Source organism: Mirounga angustirostris, unplaced genomic scaffold, assembly GCF_029215605.1.
Source record: "Mirounga angustirostris isolate CCGP_5_RB_7025 unplaced genomic scaffold, mMirAng1.0.hap1 SCAF_17, whole genome shotgun sequence".
In the NCBI taxonomy this organism is placed as follows: Eukaryota; Metazoa; Chordata; class Mammalia; order Carnivora; family Phocidae; genus Mirounga; species Mirounga angustirostris.
In genome coordinates, this window is record NW_026991725.1 from 46,734,505 (window position 1) to 46,761,441 (window position 26,937).

General features: G+C 57.6%; 2 protein-coding genes across 20 annotated transcripts in view; both read right to left on the bottom strand.

Moving 5' to 3' along the window:
* Positions 1 to 8,709, bottom strand: part of MINK1 (misshapen like kinase 1) — a 43,342-nt gene extending 34,633 nt beyond the window's left edge. For 4 of the 19 annotated variants that reach the window (XM_045889964.3, XM_045889966.3, XM_045889963.3 and 1 more), the window contains exon 1: positions 8,397 to 8,698. In XM_045889964.3, coding sequence (XP_045745920.1) covers positions 8,397 to 8,453 — 57 coding nt within the window. In that variant the 5' untranslated portion in view covers positions 8,454 to 8,698. Of the gene's footprint in view, positions 1 to 8,396 lie in introns of all 19 variants that reach the window. The other 15 variants (XM_045889957.3, XM_045889953.3, XM_045889948.3 and 12 more) reach the window with 9 other exon arrangements.
* A 6,330-nt stretch (positions 8,710 to 15,039) lies between these two features.
* PLD2 (phospholipase D2) lies at positions 15,040 to 26,100 on the bottom strand. Its single transcript, XM_064582562.1, has 25 exons — positions 26,000 to 26,100; positions 25,474 to 25,583; positions 25,260 to 25,390; positions 25,032 to 25,174; positions 24,532 to 24,637; positions 24,376 to 24,441; positions 24,201 to 24,259; positions 23,962 to 24,054; positions 23,710 to 23,862; positions 23,068 to 23,217; positions 20,699 to 20,782; positions 20,492 to 20,570; positions 19,688 to 19,798; positions 19,339 to 19,509; positions 18,873 to 18,999; positions 18,563 to 18,681; positions 18,375 to 18,488; positions 18,139 to 18,243; positions 17,830 to 17,918; positions 17,615 to 17,728; positions 17,419 to 17,468; positions 17,059 to 17,193; positions 16,778 to 16,931; positions 16,074 to 16,188; positions 15,040 to 15,817 (listed from the first exon to the last, which is right to left on the bottom strand). The coding sequence occupies exons 2-25, from the start codon at positions 25,580 to 25,582 to the stop codon at positions 15,593 to 15,595; spliced, it is 2,802 nt and encodes a 933-aa protein (XP_064438632.1). The 5' UTR covers position 25,583; positions 26,000 to 26,100; the 3' UTR covers positions 15,040 to 15,592.
* Between the last annotated feature and the right edge of the window lie 837 nt (positions 26,101 to 26,937).

The following is a 26,937-nucleotide window of genomic DNA, read 5'->3' on the forward strand; positions in this document are numbered from 1 at the left end:
GGGCAAAGGAACGACAAACCGTGGGGCCACATGCTGCCTGTCCCCCCCCCACACACCCAGTGTTGTTCGTTCGACACGTGGGCCCGAGGTGGCTTCCAGAGGGAGGGACCGTGTTCGGGTCAGAGGACCGCGGCGCCTCCACACCCCGGCGAGACAAGGCCAGGGGCCCGCCAAGTTGAGAGGCAGCGAGAGGTAGGTGGCAGCCCTGTCCCTGGGCTTTACCAGCTTGTCCCCATCGCTGCTCTACCCCCCGCCCCTCACCCACCCCCAAGCGTACCGAGGCAAGTTGCCTTCCTCCCTATGCAATCTGAGTCATGGTGCTCGCTCGCCACACCTCTGCCTCCCAGGGGCCAACCTGGGAGTGCAAAGACCCGAGAGGAAAGACCAGTGCGCTGGCCTCCTGTCCCGGACCCCGGGGGCGCACCTGCTTCTGCCTGCTGGGCAGTGGGGCGCTCCTGCTGGTTTTCTTGAAGACTCCTTCCCAAGCCGCTCAGAATTAAAGACCAAGTACTACACGCTTCAGCCACCTTCTCACAAATGTGCCTTGAAAGAAAGAGTGGGAGGGTGGTAAAGAGAGAACACGAAAATCGTCTTCCTTCCAGCCTGGCTTGGAGCCTGCCCACTTTACCTTTGGAGGTGTGCGGGCAGACACACAAAAGCTGTCAGGGCAGATGGGTGCCGGGCGCAAGGCCATGTACGGCCTGCATCCCTCTGTCCACCCAGAGCTCGGGCGAGCAGGGGACTTGGCCTGGCCCATCCCGAGCCCACGCCAGGTAACCTGGGTGGAAAAGCGATTCTCCCCTGCGCTGCCCACACTCAGGGCATTAACGTCCCCGATGCTCTGTACACACAGTGACAGCGTTTCCGGACGCCCCTGGGGGGAGGGCAGCGCCGCCCCGGCCGAGGACCACCGAGTAAGGGACCCGGGCAGGGTACGCGGGGTGCGCTCCGCTGCCTGCAGGTCAGATCTAGCGGGAGAGCACAGGTCGCAGCAATGCTCGGAGCTGCATCTCCCGCTAAGCCAGTGGTTCCTGGGCCCTGCTACGTGCTCTGTGAGGGATCAACAGGAAGGAAGGGTCATGGTCCTCTACCTAAGGAAGCGCTGGGACAGACAAGACCGTGAAACAACATTCGATATGAGGCAGGACGTAGTCAAATGCTGAATTTCGGGGTCTGTGAGAAGGAGGAGGTGACCGGTGAGGGTGGGCACGGTCAGGAGAGGCTTTGGCAGAAAGCAGAAGTTGAGGTGGCTTGAGAAGGTGGCCTTCTCTTCCCGCAGCCCTGCTGATCCTCGATCTGTCCCTGAAAGGCTCGCTGTTCACGGAAAACTCCAAACCGGTGCTTCCGGGAGCGGTTCAGCAACACAAGCCCCTCCAATCCTCTCCCCAGATGGTTCCCGGTGGAGAAGGGCGTGAGGATCCCCCACTCTCCCCCAGAAGGCCAGCCCAGGTCAGGCCTGCTCCCAGGGGCCTTCTCGTCCCACAGGCCAGGAGGTGGACCTGCTTCCCTGCAGCCCTGACTCCAGGTGCCGGGAGCTCAGGGTGCTGGGGGCTGCGGATGCCAGGGGACACGAGGTACCGGGGGCTCCGAGTGCCAGGAGCTCAGGGTGCTGGGGGGCTCTCGGGTGGGCCCTGCAGACTCTCCTGCTGTGGGGACACGCACTTCCCCGCTGAGTCTGCAGTCTAACCACCTCCGCTGTCCAGGGCCTTCTGGCCTCCTCCCTCACCAGCCACTCCGCGTTTCCTAGGCGGAGTCCCCTCCTTGTCCTCCATTCATCCCTCTCTGCCCACGAGGGCTCCTCCCATAGGCTGTACCACCAAGCACTCTACGGCCCACCCTCCCGACACCAAAGCTTCTCCTGGCGTCTGGCTCCCCCAAGAAGCCCAGGACTGTGGCTTCCGCAGCTCTGCTTCACTTCAAACGTGCAAATCCACGAACAGTCCCCCTGCACACCCCACTCATCCTTTACTTGCACACAATGTCAACTGAGACCCGCATCTATTTATATACAGCATCTACCTAGACGCTGGGAAGGATCCCACTTCCCACAGCCCGTGAGAGCAAGAGCAGGCCCAGGGCCGGGCCCGCCTGTGTTTATTTCTGGGAGACTCACCTACCTTCCAACGCCAGCCAGCACTCAGGCTCACGGCCCCTGGTGACACCCCCGTCCCCCACCCCCACGCGGGTGACTGTGTGAGACGGGAATGCGAATTGGCCGGAAGGTAGTAATCACTTCCCTGTATACAGTACGAGCACATCACGCTGCATACCTTCGCTGCATACGCCCTTCTTACAAACCTAAGATAATGTGTCCAGTGATAACCCTTGTCCCTCACACACCCGCTCCAGACAAGGAGCAACCCACCCACCCTCTGCGCGTGATGACGCGTGGTTCACACTGACCCCGTGCTGAGACCCTACCCCCAGTAAGTAAACATGAGGGTCGGTTTAGTCGTACGTCCCTCGCATGTGCAGTCCTTTACCCTTCAAAACCAACTCCTTTGTTCCTCCCACAGGAAGGTTCTGAAGAAATCCTTCTGGACATGAAGCCTGGAGTTCCCACCCCATCCTCAGGCCCCGGGCGCTTGGTTGTTGACTAAACGCTCCACCCTAAGCATGGCCCCATTCCAGGGTCTCCCGATTCCGGCCGTCACCAAACTACCCGCTGGTTCTCCTCTGCCTGCTCTTTCTGTGGCAACACCAGCTCAGTTTTCAGACATGTAATCTGTTTCTCTCTCGATCGACCAACCAAATATTTTTGTCTTATAAAAAGTAAGAATGATTCTTGCTATACCCGCCCATGGCATACTAAAGTTTTCTGCACAGTCTTTATCACGTTTGCAATTACATACGTAACCGTATACATACACGCGTATGGTTATTATTTTGTTAATGTCTCTCCCCACTCCTAGACTGCAGGAAAACCCAGTCTATCTTGTACATCAATGTGCCCTCTGTGCCTAGTTCCAGATCTTTCCATAAACAAAACAGGAAGCCTAGCACAGTTACCAAGCACATCCTCGGGCTGTCTGGCCCCTGGACTGAAATCTCCAGGGGCTCCTTGGGTCACTGGAATTCCATCCTTTCCTTCTCTCCTCCGTGTACCATTCCCTACCCTGAGAAAGAACAAAAAGCCTCAAGTACCTTCTCAATTAGCCTCTAGAAGAGCTTCCTGTGGATGGAAGAATCCCAGACTCTAGTCAAGGACGGGCCGGTTAGGAGGAGAATGGCAGGAAGAACAGGAGAGGGGAGAGAATGAACGTGGGTGTGGCCAGGGCCCACGTCTGCTACCAAGTAAGGTTTGTATCTCCCTATATTCTGGGGGCATTCAGGAAACGTTTCGAAAGGTGACTTATTAACCTGACTACTTTTCATTCTGCTTCTGCAACCCAGGAAAGACGGAGGGAGTTGGGGGTGTAAAGCAGATGCCTGGGGAGGAGAAAGGACTGGGCATCAGATTTCAAGATGACTGAAGACAGGACAACAGAAAATCGCTTTAATTCACGGGACTCAGACTGAATAAAAACTTCCCAACCTTGAGGATTCCAAGACACTGAGGAGAGCAGCACCAGTTAAGAAAGGGGGAGCCTGGCCGCCGCCGCCGCTGCGACCAAGGTGGCCGGGAAACTCGCCACCTTCCTTAAGGATGCCTGGGCCTAGGAGCTGGTGCTGGTCACGTCCTTCACCACCGGGGGCCTTGCTCTAATTCTGCCCACCCTCAGCCCCCTCACCAAATACGCCACCATGATCAACCAGGCCACGCCCTACAACTATCCAGTGCCCCTCCGAGATGATGGGAACATGCCCGACGTGCGAGCCGCCCCCGGGACCTCCAGGGCCCAAGCTTGGAGTGGCTGAAGAACTTGTGAGCACCCCCGGTGACATGGAGGAGGCCCCTCCCCTGAGCCAATAAAATGCGAACAGCGGAAAAAAAAAAAAAAAGAAAGGGGGAGCCTGACGGGGCGCCTGGGTGGCTCAGTCAGTTAAGCGCCCGACTCCTGGTTTTGGCTCAGGTCACGGTATCATGGGTTGTGGGATGGAGCCCCGAGTGGGACTCCGTGTTCAGCAGGGGGTCTGCTTGAAGATTCTCTCCCTCTGCTCCCCCCACTCTCTCTGAAATAAATAAACCTCAAAAAAATAAAAAGGAAAGAAGGAAAGGGGGAGCCTGAGCTTGCAAAAGCACGTCTGAGGTGGATGCACCAGAGCTGATTCCACAGCTTCATGCAGTACCGAGCCCAACGAGTCACCCTGCCCACAGCACCCAGAACCTGGTTCTCCAAACAGCCGCCTGCCAGTGCTGGGTGACTGACGCAGGAAGGGGCGTCATCCGTCACTTCGTCCGGCACACCTCTGTCCGGAGCCAGCAAGATTGGTCAGGCCGGCTCTCAGAAGGCTTCTGGAGACGCTCTCTGGCCCCAGGCCTGTTTTGTGTTTCTGGGTAGAGAGGTTACCTCCACATTCCTCACTTAGAGACCCAGGCCCGAGTACGAGCTTGTGAAGAGCGGCTGCACTCTTCCTGCCATCTTGTCCCAAAATGACAGGGGAGGACACTACGTATCCAAGCTGCGTGAGCTGCCCCGTCTGAGGCACGCAGTCCCAAGTCGAAGGGACGGAGGCCAGGCTTGACATTAGGGTTCCACACGGCGTGGTGTCCGCGGGGCTCTTGGGGCCAGCCGGCAACCTTGCTGACCTGCTGTGTCACTGTCGGAAGCCCACTTTCCCACACACCGTCCCCTCCACGTATCACTAAGGGCCCCGGCGATCCGTTCTGTCCGCCAGCAGAGAGAGCGTGCGGGGCGAACGGCTGAACAGCTGGTTCTAGCAAACTCCTCTGCAACCGCCCTTCCATCGTTCTGCGGAAGCAGCCCTGCTCCCCGCTGCCCTCCCCCCGGCTCCCTGTCCACAGCTGGGCAGCAGGCACATCAGAACCCACTGGCCGGACGGTGCTCGGCAGCCCGGAAACGCAGGCCCAGAGCTGCCGGTTCTCCCAGCGGGGCTGGCCCCGTGGCCTCACGGGACAGGAGAGGGGGCAAGAGGCTTCTCCAAAAAACAGACACAACAACACGAAGTCATTTGGAAAGGGACATCTCTGTCTGCACGACGACCCGGCAACAGGACCCTCCTGACTGGGCGCCATGACATTACTTCGACACGGTGACACGGAGCAGGGCTCCACAGTTTCAAGGACAGCACAGCCTAAAACTTCCAGCTGATCGGACAGGAAAAAGAAGGTGTTTGATTTATGAAGTGGGTCAGCCGAAAGGAGCGATGCCAAAGGAAAGAGGTCAGCCTGGGGTCTGCTCCCTCCTTGTCCCATCCGGCTGACCGAGACTTATCCTTTGTGGGAAGCCAAGAGCCACAGGTCAGAAGATTCTTCTGGAACGTCACCACGCTTGGACACAGAGAAGGTCTGAAGCAAGAGGCCCGTGTTTTCTCTTGGATGGTCCTAAGTTTACTTCAAGGGCATCACACGCAGACGGAGGCTTCCAGAACTCTGTTCACCACCAGACAAGGTCTCATCCCAAAACCAACTCCGAAGAGGTATCCTTGTGTGTCCACAGAAGAGGGGCAAGAGGACGCCTAGCAAGCATGACATTTACTGGATGCTCTCTCTGAGCAAGCTTTGTGCTGAGAGCTCTCCCTTGTCACAAGACACGTTTATTCAACAACCACTGAGCCTCTGCCACGTGCAGAACCCCGATACAGACTGGCACGCAAAAATGAGCCGGACGGTCAAAATCCTGGCTTCCACTGGCCTCACGTTCTCGTCGAGGTTGATAAGAACAAATACATCTGTCTGCCGGTGATAAATACGATGAAGTAAAAGAAAGCAGACTAAGGGAATGCTATATAAAACTCCCATAGAAATAAAGCGGGGGAAGCGGTGCTATTTCGGATGCAGCGGCGCTGGAAGGCATCTCTGACTGCCATCTGATGACAGGAGCAGCAAAACGTCCCCATGTGCCAGCCACCGGGACCCAAGACTCCCCCGGCGGGACTCGCTGAGTCTGCAGCCCCTCTGAGATCCCCCCCCCCCCAGAGCCAGGACGGAGGACTCTCTGCAGAATCCGACACAGTTACACAGTGAGTGACAAAGCCGGGACTTGAAAGCAGAAGTCCGCAGCCCCACGCTACTGGGCTGGGGGAGAAATGGAGCCTCAGAGGTCAAGTGCGCCCGTGCTCACAAAGCGGCAGGCCCACTGGCCTTTCCACACGGAGCTAGGAGCTCAGTGCCATTCAATCTGGCCCCGTCAGACTATTACTCTCATCACCAGCTGAAAACCAAACCTTCTCCCGAAACAAGAGGAGAAAGAACGTGGGCTCTGCAAGGCCAGCTACTAAGTGAACATGTTCGCCTCTCATCCCCCCGCCCCCGGGCCCCCAACACAAGATGCTGTAGGAGAGGGAAACAGGCTCTGCTAATTCTCCAGGCTGCCGGTTCCCACTGGAGAACAGACAGGGACAGAACAGGAGATGAGTGAGCCGCCGCTCCAGGGCCACAGCGGCTCTGGAGGTGGAGCAGAGGGGACAGGCACCGAGAAAAGGTCAGCAGCAAGGAGAAAGGAGGCCCTCCCTAGCCCGGTTTCAAAGAAAGCACAGCCCTCCCTCCTGCCCTGCGGTAATGGGGTGGCAGGGTGAGGGGAAGGGGAGTGCTTCCTTGAGAAGCAGGAGGCAGGAAAGACAGATGCCCCGGGAGCAGGTCTGAGGCCCCTCCAGACCTCTCCCGACGGGAGGGAGAGGAGAATGAGGCAGGAGGCTAACTCGGCTTCTAGCAGAGAAGTCCAGAGAGGAAATACCACAGCCAAGGTCAGAGGCTGTTTGCAGAATTGCTGGAAATCCCAGGTTGGGAAGTCCGGGCGAGAGGGGAGGATTCAAGGAAAGGAGAGGCCAGAGCAGAGTTCCGCGGGGTTTCAACCAAAGGTCACGGTTTGGACCCTCCCGTTTTTTTACTGTATGTCAGCCACCAGAGCCACAGGGGCCTGTGACCAGGGTTAATCAACAACCAAGGTGGGAAGGGAAGATGGGGGTTCATCCTAGAGCAGAGCACAGTAAGGGGAGCCTGGAATTCCATCGTATTACAGCCCACCAGACCTCTGCCTGCCAGCGCGCGCGGGGGCCCACACACAGAATGAAATTCAACACTGAGGCTCCCTCCGCAGCAACCTATCACCTTATCTCCGGCAAGCCAGGTCTCCCAGCCCAACACTGCACCAAACAAATTATGACCTGAATGGCAAGGAAAACTGTGTCACCTAGAGAAACCCAATTAACGACATGACTCTGCTCTCCTCCATTCCCCGCTCCAGGCGTATCCGGGGCACCTAAGTGGCTGACCGCCTTTTCCCACGACTGGCCGAGTTCCCCGGCTAGCTCCAAAGCCAGACCGTTGACACAGGGGCCTCGGGAGAAGCCGATCGAGAGCCAACCCAGAGCCGGGACATGCTACTGCCCCCCACACCCCGGCCCGTGGAGGAGGCGCGAGGGGCACCACCTGGGAGGACAGGCCGTGGAGCGTTCACCTTGAAATCACTAAGTTGCTCCTCAAGCCGGCGCTCCTCGCTCAACACAAGTGCTCCTGGGAGCTCCCAAATGGGGGCGTGCACGTGCCCCAGAGGGACAATCAACAGGCATTCCCAAGAAATTCCTGCTGTGGCTGCCGCCCCTGACCCCCTCTCCGAGCGAGCCCCTCCCCTGAGAGATCGCCATCACCCGGGGGGGCCTCCCCGCCCACCACACGTTCTGGGTGAGTCCGTCCACAGCAACATCCCTCCGCGGCCCGTGCCAGGGTTCGGGAGACACCCAGCGCCCCCTCCCCCCGCACTGGCCTCGGCGCCAGCCCCGCACCGCCGCAGGGTTGGTCGTGCAATAGGCAGGGACCCTGCGACCGGAAATGCCCGGTTCCGGACCGCTGCACTCGGAACACGACAGGAGGCCGAGGCGGAGCGGAGCCCGGGGACGAGGGCGACCGCAGGAGGCGCGGGGTGCAGAGCGGCAGGCTGAAATTCCGGCCAGGGGCGCGGGGCGGTCCGGGGGTGGGCGAGGAGGGGGAGGCTGTCAAGGCAGCGGCAAAGGCAAAGCCCGAGGCGCCGAGGGGGGAGGGCGAGGGGGAGGGAGACACAAGTACGGGCGAGGCTGGGGAGAGGCTGGGAGGGGCACCGGCGGCGAGACTCCGCAGGTGGCGGGGCTGGGGCGGGGGGGAGCGGGCGGGGGAGGGGGGCCGGCCGCGTGCGGGCCGAGGGGCAGGGGGGTGTGGGGGCGGGGCAGCAAGGGCGGGGACCGACCCGGCTCCCGGGATCTGCAGCGCGCGCTCCGAGAAGGGGAGCCGAGGGCGGGGGCCCCGCAGCGGGGGCGCCCGGGGGCAGGAACCGGGGCGAGGCTGGGGGCGGCGCGCTCACCCGCAGGGCGGACAGGTCGATGTCGTCCAGGCTGCGGGCGGGGGCTGGGTCGCCCATGGCCTCCGCGGGCAGCCGGGCCCCGGGGCCGCTCACGCTCCGGCTCGGTTATTCCGCTGCCGCCGTCGCCGCTTCTCCCCCATCGGGGGACCCCGGGGGCGGACTCCGCCGCGCCTCCGCCGGAGGACGCGGAGGGGGAGGGCCGGCGGGAGGACCGACCCACCGACTGACAGGAGCTAGCGCCCGGAGCCCGCAACCCGAGCCTCCCGCCTCTCCTGCGCAGGCGCGGAGTGGCCGCGCGCCGGGAGGGCGGACGAGGGAACGTGACGCGAGCGCGCCGGGTTCCCCTCCCCCTGGGCGCCGACACCTGCGCGCAGGCGCAGGAGACAGAGCGAGCGCGACCGGCGCGCGCGAGCACCGAGCGGCCGCGCGAGCCTGGCGAGCAGAAGTGGGCGGCGGCCGGGCGGCCGCGGAGCGCGCCCACCGGCCGGCGCGCGTGCGCACACGCGTTTCCTTCCCTTCCCCTGCGTTTTGCCCTTTCTCTCCCCCATTTCCTTCCTCGCTCTCCTTTGACGCTCTTCCTTCCCTTTCCCTCCTCTTTCGTGTGCCCGGCTGCCAATCAAGCCACCCACCTCTATTTGCGGGGGAAGGGGGCGGGACCCAACCCCCGATTACTAGGGGGGTTGTTATGGTAACTCCCCACGCGAGGACTGGGTGGCCTCTAGATAGGATGGGCTGTCCGCCCACCTAATTGCCATGGCAACAGTGGAGCCGCCGAGGGAGGGGCCTCGGGGTGAGAATTTGGCGAGAGAAACCACGTGGGAGTTGGGCGGGGGCGCCGGGGGCCTCGGGAGTGCCCTTTACCCCCCCACTGGCCGGAGTCGGGAGTGTAGAGGAGGGGCCCTGAGATCGCAGGGCGGGGAATCCTCCCGCACACCTTTGTCTCTGCACAAATTACTCATTGACCGATCCCTGGAGCCGCGTGGGGGGGAAGGGGTGGCAGGGGGAGGTGGAGGAGAGGTGGACGAACGCATGTCCAACCCCTCCAGATCTTGCTTGGGTCACCTTAGGTCTAGTGTGGGCACAGCACCCCCAGCCATTAGCCTCACTGGGGGCTGGGTGAGGCTAGGAAAAGAACCAGGAGTCATGTTCTGCCCCTGTCGTGCTGTGTGACCTTGAGCAAGTTGCTTTGCTTCTCTGGGCTTTTCTTTCCCTGCGAAGTAGAGGAAGAAGGCTGTTTGCCCCCCGAGATCACTTCCAGCAATATTGTCTCTGAAAGACCGCAACACCCGTCTTAATGCAAACATCGCTTAGGAGAGTTTGAATGAAAAGTCCTTGGAAAGGGGTTAACATCCTCGTTTCTAGACCCTTCTCTTTAGCACATTTGGATGCACGTCCAGTTTTGCTCCCCTCCCCTCCTGTTTGCCTTGTCATTGTCCTTGTCCACGCCACAATCCCCACTTACCTCCATTACTCTTTATCAGCCACCTGCCTGGTCTCCCTGCCTGGACCCCCTCAAGTCAATTCTCCATACCCACGGCGATTTTTCTAAAACTCAAATCTGATGTCACTCTCCTGTTTGAGACCCTTCACTCTGCCCCCACTTTGGAATAAAGTATGGCATCAAAGACCCTTTAAGATTCTGCCCGCTTCTCCTGCCTTGTTTTCAACACTCTGCCATTCCATCTCACATGTTCTATCCATACTGAAATCTTCTACTCACGTGGCCAGAACCTAAGAGAAGCTTACCCCCAGCCTGCACACCTGCTGTTTCTTCTCCCTGGAATATTCTCACCACGCCCACTCTGACTGCACCTTGCTTTGCCCTACATGTCTAAATCACCTCTTCCATGAAGCCTTCCTTGATCTGCTAAGGCTGAGTTTAGCTCTTCTGTTTTAACTGCCTGGCTTAAACCCATGGTAACACTTGAGACTTTGAATTGTAAATGTCTGTCGCATCTCCTTAAAGGCGGGAATCATGTCAGCCGTGTTCAGCACAGGTCTTGGTGCCCCTTAGAGGTTCAGTAACATGTTAAGTGAATGAAGGCGTCTGTCCTTTGGGCAGGCACTGGGATATATGGTAATGCAAGATAAAGACCACGGGATAGTAGAAAAAAACAGAATTTGAAGTTAGTCCTTTGGGCAAGTCATTAATCTCTCTGAGGTTCAATTCTATCATCTATAAAATAGAGATAATAGATGAGGATAAAATAGAATTAGATATGTAAAGCACTTGGCATATACTAAGTCCTCAATACATTTGCTTATGCCTGACTCATAGGCAGTGTTTAATAAAGAGATACTGGGGGGCGCCTGGGTGACTCAGTCGGTGAAGTGTCTGCCTTCAGCTCAGGTCATGATCTCAGGGTCCTGGGATCGAGCCCCGCATCGGGCTCCCTGCTCAGCGGGGAGCTCCTTCTCCCTCTCCCTCTGCTGCTCCCCCTGCTCGTGCTCTCTCCCTCTCCCTCTCTCTCTCAAATAAATACATAAAATCTTTAAAAAAATAAAGAGATACTGACTCAATGAGTGAGCAGATGAAGAGGGCAGGGATAGGCTGGAAGATGGGAAGTGCAGAGAAACAAGACTGACCCTGTGTTCATAATCACTGAGGCTGGAATATGGACACTTGGATGCATGAGGGTTCATATTGTCTTTTATGTGTGTACATATGAAATTGTCCATAATAAAAACCTAGAGATGATGTGGTAGAGAAAGTCCTGGATTGGGCACCAAGGAAAGTTAAAATATATTTTTTTAATGTATTGTTGGGGGGGGAGAGGCAGAGGGAGAGGGAGAAACAGACTCCCCACTGAGCAAGGAGCCTGACACGGGGCTGGATCCCAGAACCCTGAGACCATGACCTGAGCCAACCCTGAGTCAGATGCTTAACTGACTAAGCCACCCAGGTGTCCCAAGGAAAATTAAAATATTAAAAATAAGACAAATTGTAGGACCCCCTCGGGGATAGATGAACATCTCCCACAGGCCCAGGTGTCCTCGGGGCCTCCCACCCACCTCGGGAGTCTGGATTCATTCTGTTCTTCCTGGGTCTAGAGCCACCTCGTCTGATTCCAAGCCCACTGCTTTCCCCCTGCACTGCGCTGGCTCCATTCAAGAAATTCCAGGACTGGGCGCCTGGGTGGCTCAGTTGGCTAAGCGACTGCCTTCGGCTCAGGTCATGATCCTGGAGTCCCGGGATCGAGTCCCGCGTCGGGCTCCCTGCTCGGCAGGGAGTCTGCTTCTCCCTCTGACCCTCCCCCCTCTCATGTGCTCTCTCTCTTTCTCTCTCTCAAATAAATAAATAAAATCTTTAAAAAAAAAAAAAAAGAAATTCCAGGACTAATTGGGGTCGGGGGGTGAGGTTTGCAGATAGACTAAACAGACAGTGTGAAGCAGAAGCCCACCCAGCCCCAGCCCAGCTCGGGACAGCTGCTGCCTCCACCACCCCCCTCCATGGTTAATGAGGTAACGGTCCCCGCGGGAAAGAGGCACTTACTGCTGACAATGAGGCTAATTAGCAGGATGCCAATTAGTACCAGGGGACCGCTGTATGTGGGAGGGGGGATTTCTTGTGTGCAAGCGGCTTCTTCAGAGGAAGGGAGGGCTGGGCTCAAAGGATGGGAGCAAGGCAACAGCATCCCCCTTCTCCCCATTGTCATCCACCCGCACACACCTCTTCCAGGAAGCCTTCCTGAACTACTCCCTCTGCTCCCCTCCACTTCCCTCTGCTTCTGCGGTCAATTCTCAGACTGGGGAGCCAGGCTGAGGGACTGATAGGCAAAAGCCAGGACCTGCACTCAACTTTTTCCTAATTGCAAGATAGTTCAGTTACACACACACACACACACAAATATATATATATATTTATGTCTAAATCACCTCTTCCATGAAGAGGCATCATAAAGTATGGCATTAAAGACCCATATATATATATATATAAGTTCATCTACCCACCACTCAGCTTAAATAAATGCCAACAATTCAGGTGAAGAGCTCTCTGTGTATACCCCTCTGTTATCCCCGTCTCTCCGCTTGCGCTGGGAGGTCACCCTCCTCAACCCTCTGTGCTACACTCTCTTATAGACCACACCATTTGCAGGCATACCTAGTTTTGTTGTAGTTTTTCCAAAAGGAAGGTTTATGGCAACCCAGTGTCGGGCAAGTCCGTTGGCGCCCTTTTTCCAACAGCATCTGCTCACTTCGTGTCTCTATGTCACATTTTGGTAATTCTCCCAATGTCTCAAACTTCATTATTGTTATATTTGCTATGGTGATCCGTGGTCAGTTATATGACTCACCGGAAGCTCAAGTGATGTTTAAGCATTTTTTAATATTTTTAATTTATTTTTATTCTTTTTAAGTTTATTTATTTATCTCTACACCCGATGTGGGGCTCGAACTCACAACCCTGAGATCAAGAGTCACATGCTCCTTCGACTGAGCCAGCCAGGTGCCCCGGCAATTATCTAAATAATTAAATATTATTATAATATTTATATAAACAATAACTGTATATTATTATTTATATATTATATTAATATTTATGTAATTAATAATTAAGCAATAATTAAGATATTCTTAAATTAAGGTATATACATTGGGTTTTTTTTAGACCTACTGCTATTGTACTTAATAGACTACAGTATAGTGTAACATAACTTTTTTTATTATGTTGGTATTTACATGTATTGGCATGTATGTCTGTTTTATTTGTTTTTATTTTTATATATTTTTAAAGATTTTATTTATTTATTTGACAGACAGAGTGAGAGAGCACAAGCAAGGGGGCAGAAGAGGGAGAAGCAGGCTCCCCTCCGAGCAAGGAGCCCTACGTGGGGCTCGATCCCAGAATCCTGGGATCACGACCTGAGCCAAAGGCAAATGCTTAACAGACTGAGCCACCCAGATGCCCTAAAATAAATAAAATCTTTAAAAAATAAAATCAGGGGTGCCTGGGTGGCTCAGTCAGTTAAGCATCTACCTTCGGCGCAGGTCATGGGTCCTGGGATCGAGCCCTGTGTGGGGCACCTTGTTCAGCAGAGAGCCTGCTTCTTCCTCTCCCTCTGCAGCTCCCCCTGCTTGTGTTCTCTCTCTCTCTCTGTCAAATAAATAAATAAAATCTTTATTTATTTATTTATTTTTTAAGATTTTATTTATTTATTTGACAGAGAGATAGAAGAGCACAAGCAGAAGGAATGGCAGAGGGAGAAGGAGAAGCAGGCTCTGCACTGAGCAGGGAGCCCGATGCGGGACTCGATCCCAGGACCCCGGGATCATGACCTGAGCCGAAAGCAGATGCTTAACAATCTGAGCCACCCAGGCGCCCATAAATAAAATCTTTAAAAAATTTTTATTTATTTTAGAGAAAGAGAATGCAAACGGGGGGGAGGGGCAGACGGGGGGGCGGAGAGAGAGAGAGAGACAGAGGGAACTTCAGGCAGACCCCACACTGAACATGGAACCCAGTGCAATGCTCCATCTCCCGACCCAGAGATCACGACCTGAGCCAAAATCAAGTCAGTTGCTTAACCAACTGAGCCACCCAGGCACCCCTGGATGTCTAATACAGAGCGATGGGCGCCTGGGTGGCTCAGTTGGTTGGGCGACTGCCTTCGGCTCAGGTCATGATCCTGGAGTCCTGGGATCGAGTCCCGCATCGGGCTCCCTGCTCGGCGGGGAGTCTGCTTCTCCCTCTGACCCTCCTCCCTCTCATGTTCTCTGTCCCTCATTCTCTCTCTCACAAATAAATAAAATCTTAAAAAAAAAAAATTTAATACAGAGCGATGCAACATAATGGGTACGACAATGTTTACCCAACAGAATACGGCTTCTCAGAAGCACAGGAAAGTAAAACTGATGAAGAGTGTGACCCTAACAAGCCCTGGGAAGCCAACAAAGTCACGCGGCTCACTTTGCTGCCATGTTGCCTTCCCGGCGGTGGGTCTGCAACCAGACCTGCAATATCTCCGGGGTGCATCTGCCTCCCTGCCGCCTGGAGAGGCGCTGGCCAGCAAACTCTGTGCAGTCGTGGAAATGGGTACACCTGCTGTTCGATATGCTAGCAAGCCCCCAGCAACAAGTGGCTACTGAACACCTGCTCGTGTTTGGCAAAAAGTAGATGCTCGATAACTATTTAAATCGGTGACTCCATCTTTACAGCAAGCCCTCTATGGAAGTATTATTCCTATTTCCCAGTTGGGACCCCTGAGGCCCAGAGAAGTGATAGGACTTGACAGGGTCACCTCGGTCATGACAAGCCCAGGATCTGGGCCCAGTTCTTCCAGCCCTCAAGCCTATGCCCTTAACCGTTCCCCAAGGGGCTTCCCTGAGCCTCTTCCCCTGCTGTCACTCGAGGACCAAGAGACAGCCCCTCCAGCCCCTCTCGTGCAGGGAAGCACCAGCTCCCTGGCTCTCCAGGTGTCCTGGCTTGGCCCTACCCTTCCTGCTAGCCAGGCGCCCTGTGAACACCTCTTCCCAGCAGCTGGGTGACCGAGCTCCTGAGACTACAGATGAGTATAGTAGAGACGAAGCTGCAAAAAGGAGACAAGAGTTGGGTGGCGAGAAGGTGCGGGGGCCCAGTGCTCATGTGGGCGGGAAGGGGGAGGCAAGCGCTCAGTTCTCGGTTTGGCCAAGGAAGAAGCAGGGACCTCTTCTATGACTTTATTTATGAAATGCTTATTGAACGGATACAAAGCTAGTGTCTGTCTGGGGGGGGGGGATAGTTAGTGTGCACCCGACCCTCCCCACCGTGGGGGCTGAAGCCTGAAGAGGCTTCATCCTTCCCTCCACCTTGGCGGTAATGGGCCTGGAGAGGCCGTGGGGTGGGAGGGGTTCGAGGGCAAGAGGAGGAAGGGAACGATGGAAGAACCAGGACAGAGCCGGCCTCCTCCTGCAGGGACAGTCTTCCCCAGGCTTTCGGGAGGGCCAGCCGGAGGTTTGCTTCTCCAGAACAGTGGTTTCAGCTGGGCAGCAGGGAGAAGGAATTTCTCCGGGACTCTCTCCCGCCTCCCCAGCCCGGGGTCGGGAGCGTCCTCTTCTGGCTGCTTCTCAAGGGAGGGTCTGCTGCTGTGACTTCTCTAGTCCCCTTCAGGCCTGCCTGCCTGCCCTGGGTCTCAGAGGGCACTGCCCTCCATCCTTAGGGCTGGGGCAGGGAGCCAGCCTCGGTGGAGCCCGGCAGCTGTCCCGGGCCAGAGCCGCCGCTATGTCCACACTTCGAGGGGCATCACGCCTTCCTTGCTCCCCAGGGTGGGCAGCAAAGACTCATCCTCCAGGAACTTGAGGGGAAAGTGGACCAGGTGGCCCTGGACCTGGGTGAGCTCAGACCTGGCCAGAGATGGGCTGACTGTGGCCAGGGGCTCCACGGCCACGTACTCGCGGAGTGCCCGCAGGGAGTGCGTGGCATTGGATGGCAGGCAGCGGAAGATCTGTGGGCGGGGGGCACAGAAGCCAGCAAGGCTTGGAGAGACTCTGCCAAGAGTCCAGAAGCCCAAGTGGGCTGGACGCCCCCAGTCCCCACACCACATCCCCCCAACACTGACCCCGAGCCACTGAACCCCGTGATATGCCCCCCACACCCTCTTCTCCCTTCTGAGAATGGCTCGGTGGTGGGACTCTCTCCGTCCTACCCCGAACAGGACAATGCATGGATTTCCCCACAGCCAGCACCCCCTCGGTGCCCACCTGCTCATAGATGTTGGCGTTGTTCCCAGCTGTGTCTTGCCATAGCTGGAAGAAGCCATCACACACAGGGTCTCGGAGATCCAGGTCTGGCCGGGCATCTGCCCCAAGAATCACACTACAGGACAAAAGGGTCCCCACAAGGTCAGATTAAGATCCTTGGAGAACCTGGGATGCCTAGGTGGCTCAGTCGGTTAAGCATCTGCCTTGGGCTCAGGTCATGATCCCGGGGTCCTGGGATCGAGCCCCGCGTCGGGCTCCTTGCTCAGTGGGGAGTCTCCTTCTCCCGCTGCCTGCCACTCCCCCTGCTTGTGCTCTCTCTCTCTCTCTCTCTCTCTCTCTCTCAATCTGACAAATAAGTAAATTTAAAAATCTTAAAAAAAAAAAAGATCCTTGGAGAGCTTGACTGCTAGAAAAGTTATGTTGTGCCGACCCAGGTGATTCAAAACAAACACACTGTTAAATAGTAAAATAACGGTAAACGAGCCCAACAGAGCTTTAATCTGTCTCTTCTTTGATCACTACTTTGAAAAACTACCAAATTATTTTTAGAATGTTTGTTTCTCATTTTTCTGATAGCCCTACTCTGCTGGTACCCTAAACCAGACTGGGGACTCCATACTACCTGTAGGCCTCACACCTGCCCAGAAGGCAGACCAGCCCCCTCCCGACCTCCCCCTCCCCTGCAGCACCCATCCGGTCTCTACCTGAAGCAATGCTTCCGCAAACTCAAGGCGAACCTGCCCGCCTGATAGTCCCTGCCGTCCATGAGGGACGGCTCCATCTCGGTGTCCTCGATCAGCACGGCCAGCTCACTGTCCCGCTTCCCCAGCAAGCTGCGGTCATTGATGTTGGCGGAGCCTGGGACGGGTGCAGGACATGCTGTGTCTGCCTGAGCCCCAGGGGACCCTCTACCAGAGGACCAGCTGGTCTCCATCACCCTACCCCACCCTCCTCTCGCTGCCAGGGGTCCAGATGAGGGACTGACCAATGATGACTGTCCGGTCATCCGCGATGAGCATCTTGCTGTGGATATAGATCAGCTCTGAGACCGGGTGCCCGCCCAGCTCGCCATGGGTGCGAAGCCCACAGATGGACATATAGTCTCGCCACGCTGTCCCCACTGTAAGAAAGATGGGGGGGGTGAGGTGACCAGTGCCCTCACGTGCAGATGGAGCCCTGTCCCAGCTACCTCCCCATTTCAAAAGGTCTAGAGCCTATTCTCCACATTCTCCCTACAGTTGAAGACTACCTGTGATCTCAGAGCAGTAACCCCAGAACACGGAGAGAATGATAGGCTCCCCCGCCCAGGGGTCCAGGGCTTGAACCCCCCGCCCCCAGCACTCACTGGCTGCTTTGAGGCGATGTAGGATCGAATACTCCCCACGGCACAGGGTCCTGAGGGAAAAGAATGGGTGAGGGAGGTGGAGGCCGGGGGAGGGGGTTGGGGGATGTCAGGAGAAAGGTGGACCTCAGAAGTCCAGCAGGAAGGGATCGGGACAGAGTCAGGACAGGGGCGCGGGTGGATGGCCATGGGAGGTCACCTGTAGGTGAAGTGCAGAATGGCCTGGATGGAGTTCCCACCTCCTGTAGTGATGTCACCCTCAAAACCGGGCAGCAGGGGCAAAAGCACGTAGACTCGGAAGCACTGCCCAAGTCTGGGGAAGGGGGCGGAGTCAGAGGCAGGGCCAGCCCCAAGCCCCGCCCCTCCGGGGCTTAAGCCACGCCCACAACCCATCCTCCCGCCAGTCCACCTTACTTGTGGGCCTTCAGGATTCTATCCACAATCTCATCGCCCACCTTGTTGAGAACGGTCCGCCCATCTGAGCAGCTAATGAAGAACTGATTCTGGGGCAGGGACCAAAGACAGGCATTAGCCGCCAGGCCGCTGCCCCCTACCCTCTGCCCTCCGTTCTGGCGCCAGCCCCACCCCGAGGCTCCCGGACTGGGGCCTGGGCTTGCCCAGGCCCAGCCACACCAGCCCTGCAGGACTGACCCCACTGCTATCCTCAGTCCGTCTCCTCGGACGCCCCCTCCCTTCTCTGCCCCACCGCCACCCCCGTCAGACCTCGATATACAGAAAGTGCCGGCTCTCCCTGATGGTGTGCAGGTAGGCATTGAGGATGGAATTCTCCAAAGTCCCTGCTGACCAGCGGTCCACAGACCGCAAGACCTGGGGCGGGGAGGGTGGGGGGACAGGGAATGTGATGTGGCTCCTGACCTCAGGTGTGGGGGGCTCTCAGGTCTGCGGGAGTGGGCTGAAGGGAGGGAGAGGTGAGGACAGGTTGAAACAGGGAGGCTCACCTGAACCGTGGCGCACTGCCCCCCTGGGAGCGTGAAGGGGAGCTGGTCTGCAGTGCTGGTGGATTTGGGCAGCAGGTAGGAGTACATGGGTATCTTGTACTTGGCCTTGGTCATCTGAGGTGGAGGGATCGCAGTCAGTGGGAGGTGGCTCCTTCCCACCTCCAGCACCCCCAGGACGGAGTGAGCACCTTGGTGAAGTTCCAGCGCTGGATGAAATGCCGAGCCAGGTCCCGGGCGGGGAGACCGTGCACGGCCACCCCAACGTCCCGCCATGGCATCCGAGGTGTGGTCTCCCTGTCAATGAAATCTGGGGGTCCCGGGAGAATCAGGGGCGAGGTCAGGGATGGTCTCGTGGGGACACTTGGGGCAGGGAGGACGAGGAGCCGAGCAGAGGGAAGGCCGCGTTATCCTTGATCCGGCTCATCCTGTTCACAGCCCCGACCCGGACGTCTGCCCCTACTCCCGGCTCTTGGGGGCTTTGGAGGAGGGGACCCTCACCCTCAAAAGGCCGGTCCAGCTGCACCCAGTCCTTGGTGATAAGATTGCTGTAGTCTTTGCCCAGCCAGAAGAGTTGGTTTTGCGAGAGGTCTGGGCTTCCTGGAGTGTCGGAGCCCAGGGGGGTAGGCTGTAGGGGAACATATCCAAGCCGGGGGCAAGGAGAGGTCATGGGGGGCCATACAGAGCCAGGGCCAGAGAGGAGAGAGGAGCACCGAAAGACTGCGAGACAGAGAGACACAGAGAGTAAGAGTGAGACGGAGAGAGTTGGACCTGGGCCTCCCCTTCAGCGGCATTCGCTATCCTGGGGGGGTGGGGGGGGGGGAAGGACTGGGTCTACTCCAAAGCACCTTCCCGGGGCCCCAGAAAGAGGAACCCCGATGTGGGCAGCGCCTGGAATGACCGGAGGGGTTAGGGGGTGTGTGTCGAGGCTTTGTTTCGGGGAGCTCAGCAAGGCCTAGGGGATTACCTGTGGGGCCACTGGTCCAGAGGGGTCCCCGAGGTCAGTCAGGCGGTAGTGCAGGTCATCCCAGCGGCCGTAGGCGAGGTCCAGCCCCCCCAGGAAGGCCACTGCTTGGTCCACGACCAGGAGCTTCTCGTGATGGGCCCACAGGGTCACCTGGTCTGGGTGGCGCATGACCTGCAGCAGGTGGGGGGGGGGTTCACGAGAGCGGCTTCAGTGAGAGAAGACAGGAGGCGTTGGGAGGGAGGACAGGAAGATGGAAGGAGGAGAAGGAAAGGGAGGGTTGAGGGGGCGGGGAAGCCTGGGGGGGAGGGGGGGCCGTGGTCAGTGTGGGGGTCTCTGACGCCCGAGTCACCTTTATGTTGGGGTGCAGCTGCATCAGAACTCTCTTGCTGTAGCCACTGTTAATGCCCAAGGCCAACTCCACTTCCTTAAACAGTAGGATGGACACACGGACACCCTCCTCCTGGTGGGGAGGGTGGGGAGGGGTTCATTTATTTATTTATTTTTTTATTGGGAGGGGTTCAGATCTCTCCCGACGGCCCCTTTCTACCCTCCCGAACCCTGTCCCATGCTTGGGGTTCCTGTGTGGACCTCCACTCAGCCTGCAGAGCCTCCACGCTCACACCCTGCTATGATGCTCGCACCCAACTCGGCAATGGGCAAGCTACCTGTTCACCAGCTCATCCATCCACACAGCTCCTCACCTGCCTATCAGTATCTATCCACCCATGTTCCCAACCATTTACTCACCCCTTGACGTACCATCCATCATCCATCCACCCACCCCCCCTCCTGCTGGCACCCCCTTCCGACTGCCTATCCTTCCATCTGTCCCTCTTCCCATCATCCATCCGTCCACTGGCCCCCACTCGCCATCATCCGTCTGTCCATCCACTAACATCTACGGATGCCCCCAACATGGCAGACACCGTGCCTTGTACTGAAACTAGCCATATTCGTCCAGTGAGAAAGACTAGACACGTACACCCCCATGTAAGACAACAAAGTGTAATGGGTACTGGGACAGAAGTCTATACCAGGTACAGGAGGGGCATGACGAGGGAAGCCTCAGATTCCCAACCTTCTCCCACGCAGCAGTCCCTTCTAACCAACCTCCCCCCACAGGCCGCCCCTCCAGCCTGACCGCTCTCCTTACCGCCTTCTTCTTGAGCATAATGTCAAGTCTCCAGTCATCTGAATGGGCCGGACGCTTCAGGTAAATCTCAGGACTCAACCTGGCATTCAGGGCAGGAGAGGTGAGAGGCAAGCTAAGCCCCAGCAACCAGCCACTCCTCCCCGGCCCGGCCCCTCCCTCTGCTGGCCCTATCCTGCCCCTTCCTGTTTGAGCTTTTCCCTTACTCACCACCAATCTGTGATGAAAATCTCCTCTTGAGCTCGTAGGATGGCATCTGCCAGGGCAGCAAAGTAACCTGCCCCATTCACAAACCTGGGAAGGAGGCCAAGTCAAGGAGGTCAGGGGAGTTAGAAGCCAGAAAGCTCTGGAGAGTGAAGACCAGAGGACAGTCACGGATCAGAGGTGACAACAGGGTCAAAGATCATAGCAGTCAGATGGTATTATAGGTGTATCAAAGTGGGACAAATTTGCCACTGTAAGCTAAATAAAATTAAAAATCACAAAAGACACAATAAACGAAAGAGGATGACCAATGATTGGAAGGTTTAATACATCATACATAAAGAGTTCCAACAAATCAGCAAGAAAAAGACATACGAGCAAACTGAAAAGTGAGCAAAGAGTAAGGACTGACAGTTCACAGAGGAAATTAAAATGGTCATCCATAGGAAAAGATGTTCAATCTCACTAGTGAAGAAGGAAAGTGATATTAAGATGAAATAACATGTCTTTAATCCACGAGGTTAGCAAAAATAAAGATCACTGGCAACTTTCAATATTCGCATGTGGGGAAGTGAGTATTCTCCTAGACTACGGGAATATACATTGGTTATAGCATTTTTAGAGGACAGTTCGGCCTAATCTATCAGAATATCAAACACACATACTCTTTAATATCATTAAATGCACACAGTCGTTCTATTTCTAGGAATGCATCCTATTAAACGCTTAGGCAAAGACTGTGTTCACTGCAGCATCGTTTAAGATAAGAAATAACCGGGGCACCTGGGTGGCTCAGTCCGTGAAGCGTCTGCCTTCGGGTCAGGTCATGATCCTGGGATCCTGGGATCGAGCCCCACGTCCGGCTCCCTGCTTAGTGGGGAGTCTGCTTCTCCCTCTCCCTCGGCCCCTCCCCTGCTCATGCTTGCTCTCGTTTGTGCTTTCTCAAATAAATAAATAAAATCTTGGGCGCCTGGGTGGCTCAGATGGTTGAGCGTCTGCCTTCGGCTCAGGTCATGATCTCAGCCGTGATCTCAGGGATCCTGGGATCAAGTCCCGCATCGGGCTCCCTGCTCCTTGGGAGCCTGCTTCTCCCTCTGCCTCTCTCTCTCTCTGTCTGTCATGAATAAATAAATAAAATCTTAAAAAATAATAATAATAATAAATAAATAAATAAATAAATAAAATCTTAAAAAACATATATGCTTCCGCGTTGTTTGACTTTTAATTTCATTTATGTATTTTTTTGAGATTTTTCTCTTTTGTAGCAATCTCTACACCCAACGTGGGGCTCGAACTCACGACCGCGAGATCAAGAGTCACACACTCCCCCCACTGAGCCAGCCAGCCAGGTGCCCCGTTTGACTTTCTAACAATTAATAGTTAGTGTGATGGTGAAGAGCGGGGTCTTGGCCCAGCCTGCCCGGATTTGAATCCCAGCTCCACGGTTTACAGGCTGTGTGACCTTGGGCAAGTTCCTCAACCTCTCCTTGCCTCAGTGTTCCCATCTGTAGAATGGAGACAACTGTACCTGCCTCACAGGGTTCATAGGAGGACTTAATAACACACGTAAAACACTTTGGACAGTTCCCGGCACCCAGTTAGCACTCTGTAAGTATCAGCTGTTAGTTCTGGTGTAAAAAATAAATGTCCACGGCACCTTCAAGAAAACAATGCTTCCCTGACTCCCTCCTGCCTGTGATGAGGTTCAGCTGCCTCCGCTCAGTATGGGGAGCCCAGCCAGGCCCCCCCGCCCCCCCCACCTCTTCTCTAGCTGCTTCTCCCCCCTCCCCTGCCGCAAGGGTCGGTCCCGGCGGCTCCCCAACACGCCAGGCTACTTCCAGCTTTCGGGCACGGGGCCATCCTTGTCCTCGAGGATGCTGTCTCCTGCAAGCCCGTCCTGACGTCCCCGCACGTGGGGGTGAGCCCCCCTCTCTGGGCTCCTCCAGAATGGCAACTTGCCATTGCTTCATGACTGAATCACCTACTGGGCTGTCTTATTCCTCCTGCCACTGGGCCTGGCACATAGTAGGTGCTTAGAAAATGTTTACTGAATGAATGAATGTACCAGAGAGTTTTGAAGAGATCCTAAGGCACAGAGAGAGACAGCGTGGGAAAAGGGCAGTTAAAAAGGTCACAGGAGGAGAGAGAGGTCAGGGTCAGAGGAGATTAGCGAGTGCGGGGGTCAGCGAGGTCCGAGGGGAATTAGATATCAATGTGGTTAGAGGTCAGATGGTCAAGGAGACCAGAGAAGCCAAAGAGGGGGGGTACTGAAGTCAGAAGAGGTCCGAGGAGATAGAAGAGGATTGAGGACTGAGAAAACACCGAGTGGGTCCAGAAGCCCACAGACACGCTCCGAAGGGACGTCAGGGTCTCACCACCGGGCCAGGGTCCCAGGCCGGGGCGGGGCGTAGCTGTCATGCTGGTGCAGATGTATGAAGTCTCTGCCGGGGCCCTGGGCCAGCTCAGTGATCTCCTGGCCCCACCACCGTGCCTGCCGGTAGCTGCCGCACTTGAGAATCAGGGACCTGAGCAGGAAGAACAAGGGGGGCCTCAGCCCTCCCCTTCATGCCCCTGGCCTTGCCCAGACACCTCCCCTCTCTGGTTGTCCCCTCTTTCCCACTTCCTGCCTTAGTCCCTCATTCCCGACTCCCCCCCCCCCCCCCCCCCCCCCGGGCGAGGCATGTCTCTGCCCTACGCACAGTTGGGGCACCTAGGGCACCGTTGGTGCGCTGGCACCGAGACTTGCACCAGGCTCTCAGGTTTGGTGGATGAATGAATGAATGGATGAATGAATTCAGTGCCTTTTCTTTTCTATCAGGAGTCGCTGTCCAAGGCTTCTACTCCCCCCCCAGCCCCCCTGCCCGGGCCCAGGCGCTAAGAGCACTCGCAGGCATGTGGCCAGACCAGTTCCCTGGTTCCAAATCAAGGCCAGCTCCAGGGGCTGGAAATCCTTCCTTTCCTTCCCCTCGGTGTCCGGTGTCCGGTGTCCGGTGTCCGTCCACACCAGGAGGCCTTACCTGTGGGAGGTGTCGATCCTGACCCCGTAGCGCGCCTCCGTGCTCCTTTTCCCCACCTGCACCTCGAAGCCAGGGTCGAAGAGCTGAACAAAGGAGATGGTGCCCGTCTCCAAGCTCATGTACAGCAGGAAGGAGTCCTTCACCACCAGCCACCTGGAGCGGAAGGGCTCCGTCCGTTCCTCCCGGCCCTTGGGATCTCCTTCCTCCCCCCTCCCCCCCCCAACGCCTCAGCAGCTCCGCTCTGGAACCCACCTCTTGGACCAGCGGTAACAAACTTGGTCTCGGCCGCAGCACGTGAGGCCAGGAACTCGGTGGCCCCCAGAGCGCTTCCGGACCACTCCCTCCCTGTGGGGAAAACCAGGAGGAGATGCCCCAAAAGGAATCCAGCGCCCCCCACCCGCCCTCTCCCTGCAATTCTTTCCCCATCCACCCTTTGCAGGGAGAGATCCACAGGTTTGCGTCCACTGGGTGACGGGGCATTGGACACTCACAGGCCTTTGCAGCCAAGGTCTGGGATAAAGGACATTCGACTGACTTCCAGGAATTCTGTCTGCAGAGGAAGACAACGGCTCAGAGGAGAGACTCTGGCTTTCAGTGGACCCGGGGGCCTCTGCCGCCCGGGGGTCTGCTGATCCTGCTCCACCTAAAAAGCCCCCGGGGCCTCACCATGGCGTGGTAGTTGCGGTAGAAAGACATGGTCAGGAGGCGGTTGAGGTAATTCTCCAGGTACTTCTGAAGCAGGGATGAGAGACAAAGACAGATGGGACCAGAGCCATTTTGCACAGCACATGCCTTCCCGGCGGACCCAGGGTCTGGTCGCACCTGTTTGCTGGACGCATGTCTGGCGGAGCCCTCAGGACCCACTCGGGGCAGAGAGGGTATCTCTCGGTTGGTGGCGTCCCGGGCTGGAGGGTGGGCCATGCCAAAGCTGTGGACGAGATGGGGGGAGGTGGGGTCAAGGAAGAGCCTGGATTCCTGCGGCACTAGAGATGGGATCCTGGGGGAGGCCTGGAGGCTGGCAGAAGGCCCCCGATCCTGAGAACAGAGACAAGAAAAGGAGGGAGGCTGCCAAGGGCATTTTGGGCATCCAGCCCAGCTGAGCTATTGGCACAGAACCACGGACAGGGAGAGCCGGGCTGGGCAGGTTTCCTGGTAACTGGGGTCAGGGGAGGGGGCGCGGCAGCCAGAGCTGGGGCAGGAAAGTAGCTGGGACAGGAGGTGTGGGCTGGGGGGCGGGGGGGGGGGGGGGACAGGCAGAAAGCAATGATGGGGGCTGGGGCAGGGGCGCCTGCCCTTGACAGGAAGCAGACGGGTCCCCTTACCGCGCCAGAGGGAGCAGGCTCATCAAGACTTTGTGTCTCAGGAGGTCCCGATGCAGCTCCTGGAAATGACGGAACTTCTTCTTGGTCGTCCAGGTAAAGGCGCCATGCGTCAAGCGGACAGAATACAGGGTGCAGGTCCCCACCTGGGGGTGGGAGGCACTGAGTGGTTGTCCACTCGCTGGGTCGCAGCCCTCCCTTTGCCCAGCTCCCCCGCGCCCGCCCCGCCACCTTGGATCCACTGGTGTATCTTTCAGTGCCCACCACTTGGGCTGTGACCGGGACCCCAGGGGCGAACACCAAGGGGTGCATTTTCAGAGGCTGCAGGTCGTAGATGGCCAGAAAGGGGTGCATCCGGTCAGCTAGGAGGAGAGAAAGTGTTGAGAGTGTGGACCCCGGGAGCTCTCCGCCGCCCTCCTCCCTGAGGGCCGCGCTCCCTGCGTACCTGGGTCCTCTCCCTCCCTCAGAGTGTCCAACTCATCGGGCTCCATATGCAACTGGCTAGAGTCCAGGTCGCCCCCAGAGGGGAAGAGGCTCGAGGGGGTCGCCGCCATCCTAGGAGCACGGGAGGCCTCAGGGAGGTGCTGGCCTTGCAGCACCCCCCCACCACGCTCCCCCACCTCCCACGGGAGCCCCTCTTCCCGTCAGTCTGCAACGCCCCGCGGACCCGCCTCTGACTTCCATCCGGTACCCGGGTCCCGCATCCAGAGTCCCTCGGCCCCGCCTCCCGGCCCAGACCCGGCGCGCCCAGGAACTCAGCCAGGCCCGCGAGGGCTCCGAGCCCGGGCGGAGCAGAAGCCGGGCCAAGCGGGTCCCCGGGGGCTCAGGCCAGGCCCCAGAGGGGGTCCCGCGGGAATGAGGAAGTGTGCGCGCCCCGCCCGGGAGGGAGACCCCGAAATCTCGGCGTGCCCCGAGCGCCACCCCGTCTCCCCGGGCGCGGGCCCTCGCGGCGCCCCTCCCCGGCCCCTCACCCGCGGCCCGAGCCGGCGCCCGCGCGGGTCCGCCAGCCGAGGGAGCGGCGCAGCCTGCCGGGCCCACGCCCGGGCGGCCGGGGCGGGGCGGGGCGGGCGCCCGGGGCCGGCCCCCGGGGGGGCGGGCCGCCCGGCCTCACCTCCGCGCCCGCCCCGTCGGCCCCGCCCGCCCCCGCCGCCCGCGCGCCCCGAGCCGTCCGTCGGAGCGCACGCGCTGTCCCCCCGCAGCCGGCGGAGACGGGCAAGGCCTGGGGGGGGCGGGCGGCCCCGGGCTCGGGAGGGTGCAGCGCGTCCCGCGCGCTGGCCCCGGGCCGGACTCTGCGCGAACCGCGGTGAGCGAGCTCCTCGCTCCCGGGGACTGACAGTCCCGGGGGGAGCCTGGAAGCGTGCGGGTTCTAAAAGACAGAATATGGGGGCGCCTGGGTGGCTCAGATGGTTGAGCGTCTGAGGGTCCTGGGATCGATTCTCGCATCGGGCTCCTTGCTCCCCCGGGGAGTCTGCTTCTCCCTCTCCCTCTGCTGCTCGTGCTCTCTCTCTGTCAAATAAATAAAATCTTTTAAAAAGATAGTAATAGGGCGCCTGGGTGGCTCAGATGGTTGAGCGTCTGCCTTCAGCTCAGGTCATGATCCCAGGGTCCTGGGATCGAGTCCCGCATCGGGCTCTCTGCTCCTTGGGAGCCTGCTTCTCCCTCTGCCTTTCTCTCTCTTTCTCTCTCTCTGTCTCTCATGAATAAATAAATAAAATCTTAAAAAAAAAAGACAAAATATGCCCTCTTTTTTATTTTTTTTATTTTTTATTTTTTTAAAGATTTTATTTATTTATTTGAGAGAGAGAGAGAATGAGAGAGAGCGAGCACATGAGAGGGGGGAGGGTCAGAGGGAGAAGCAGACTCCCCGCCGAGCAGGGAGCCCGATGCGGGACTCGATCCAGGGACTCCA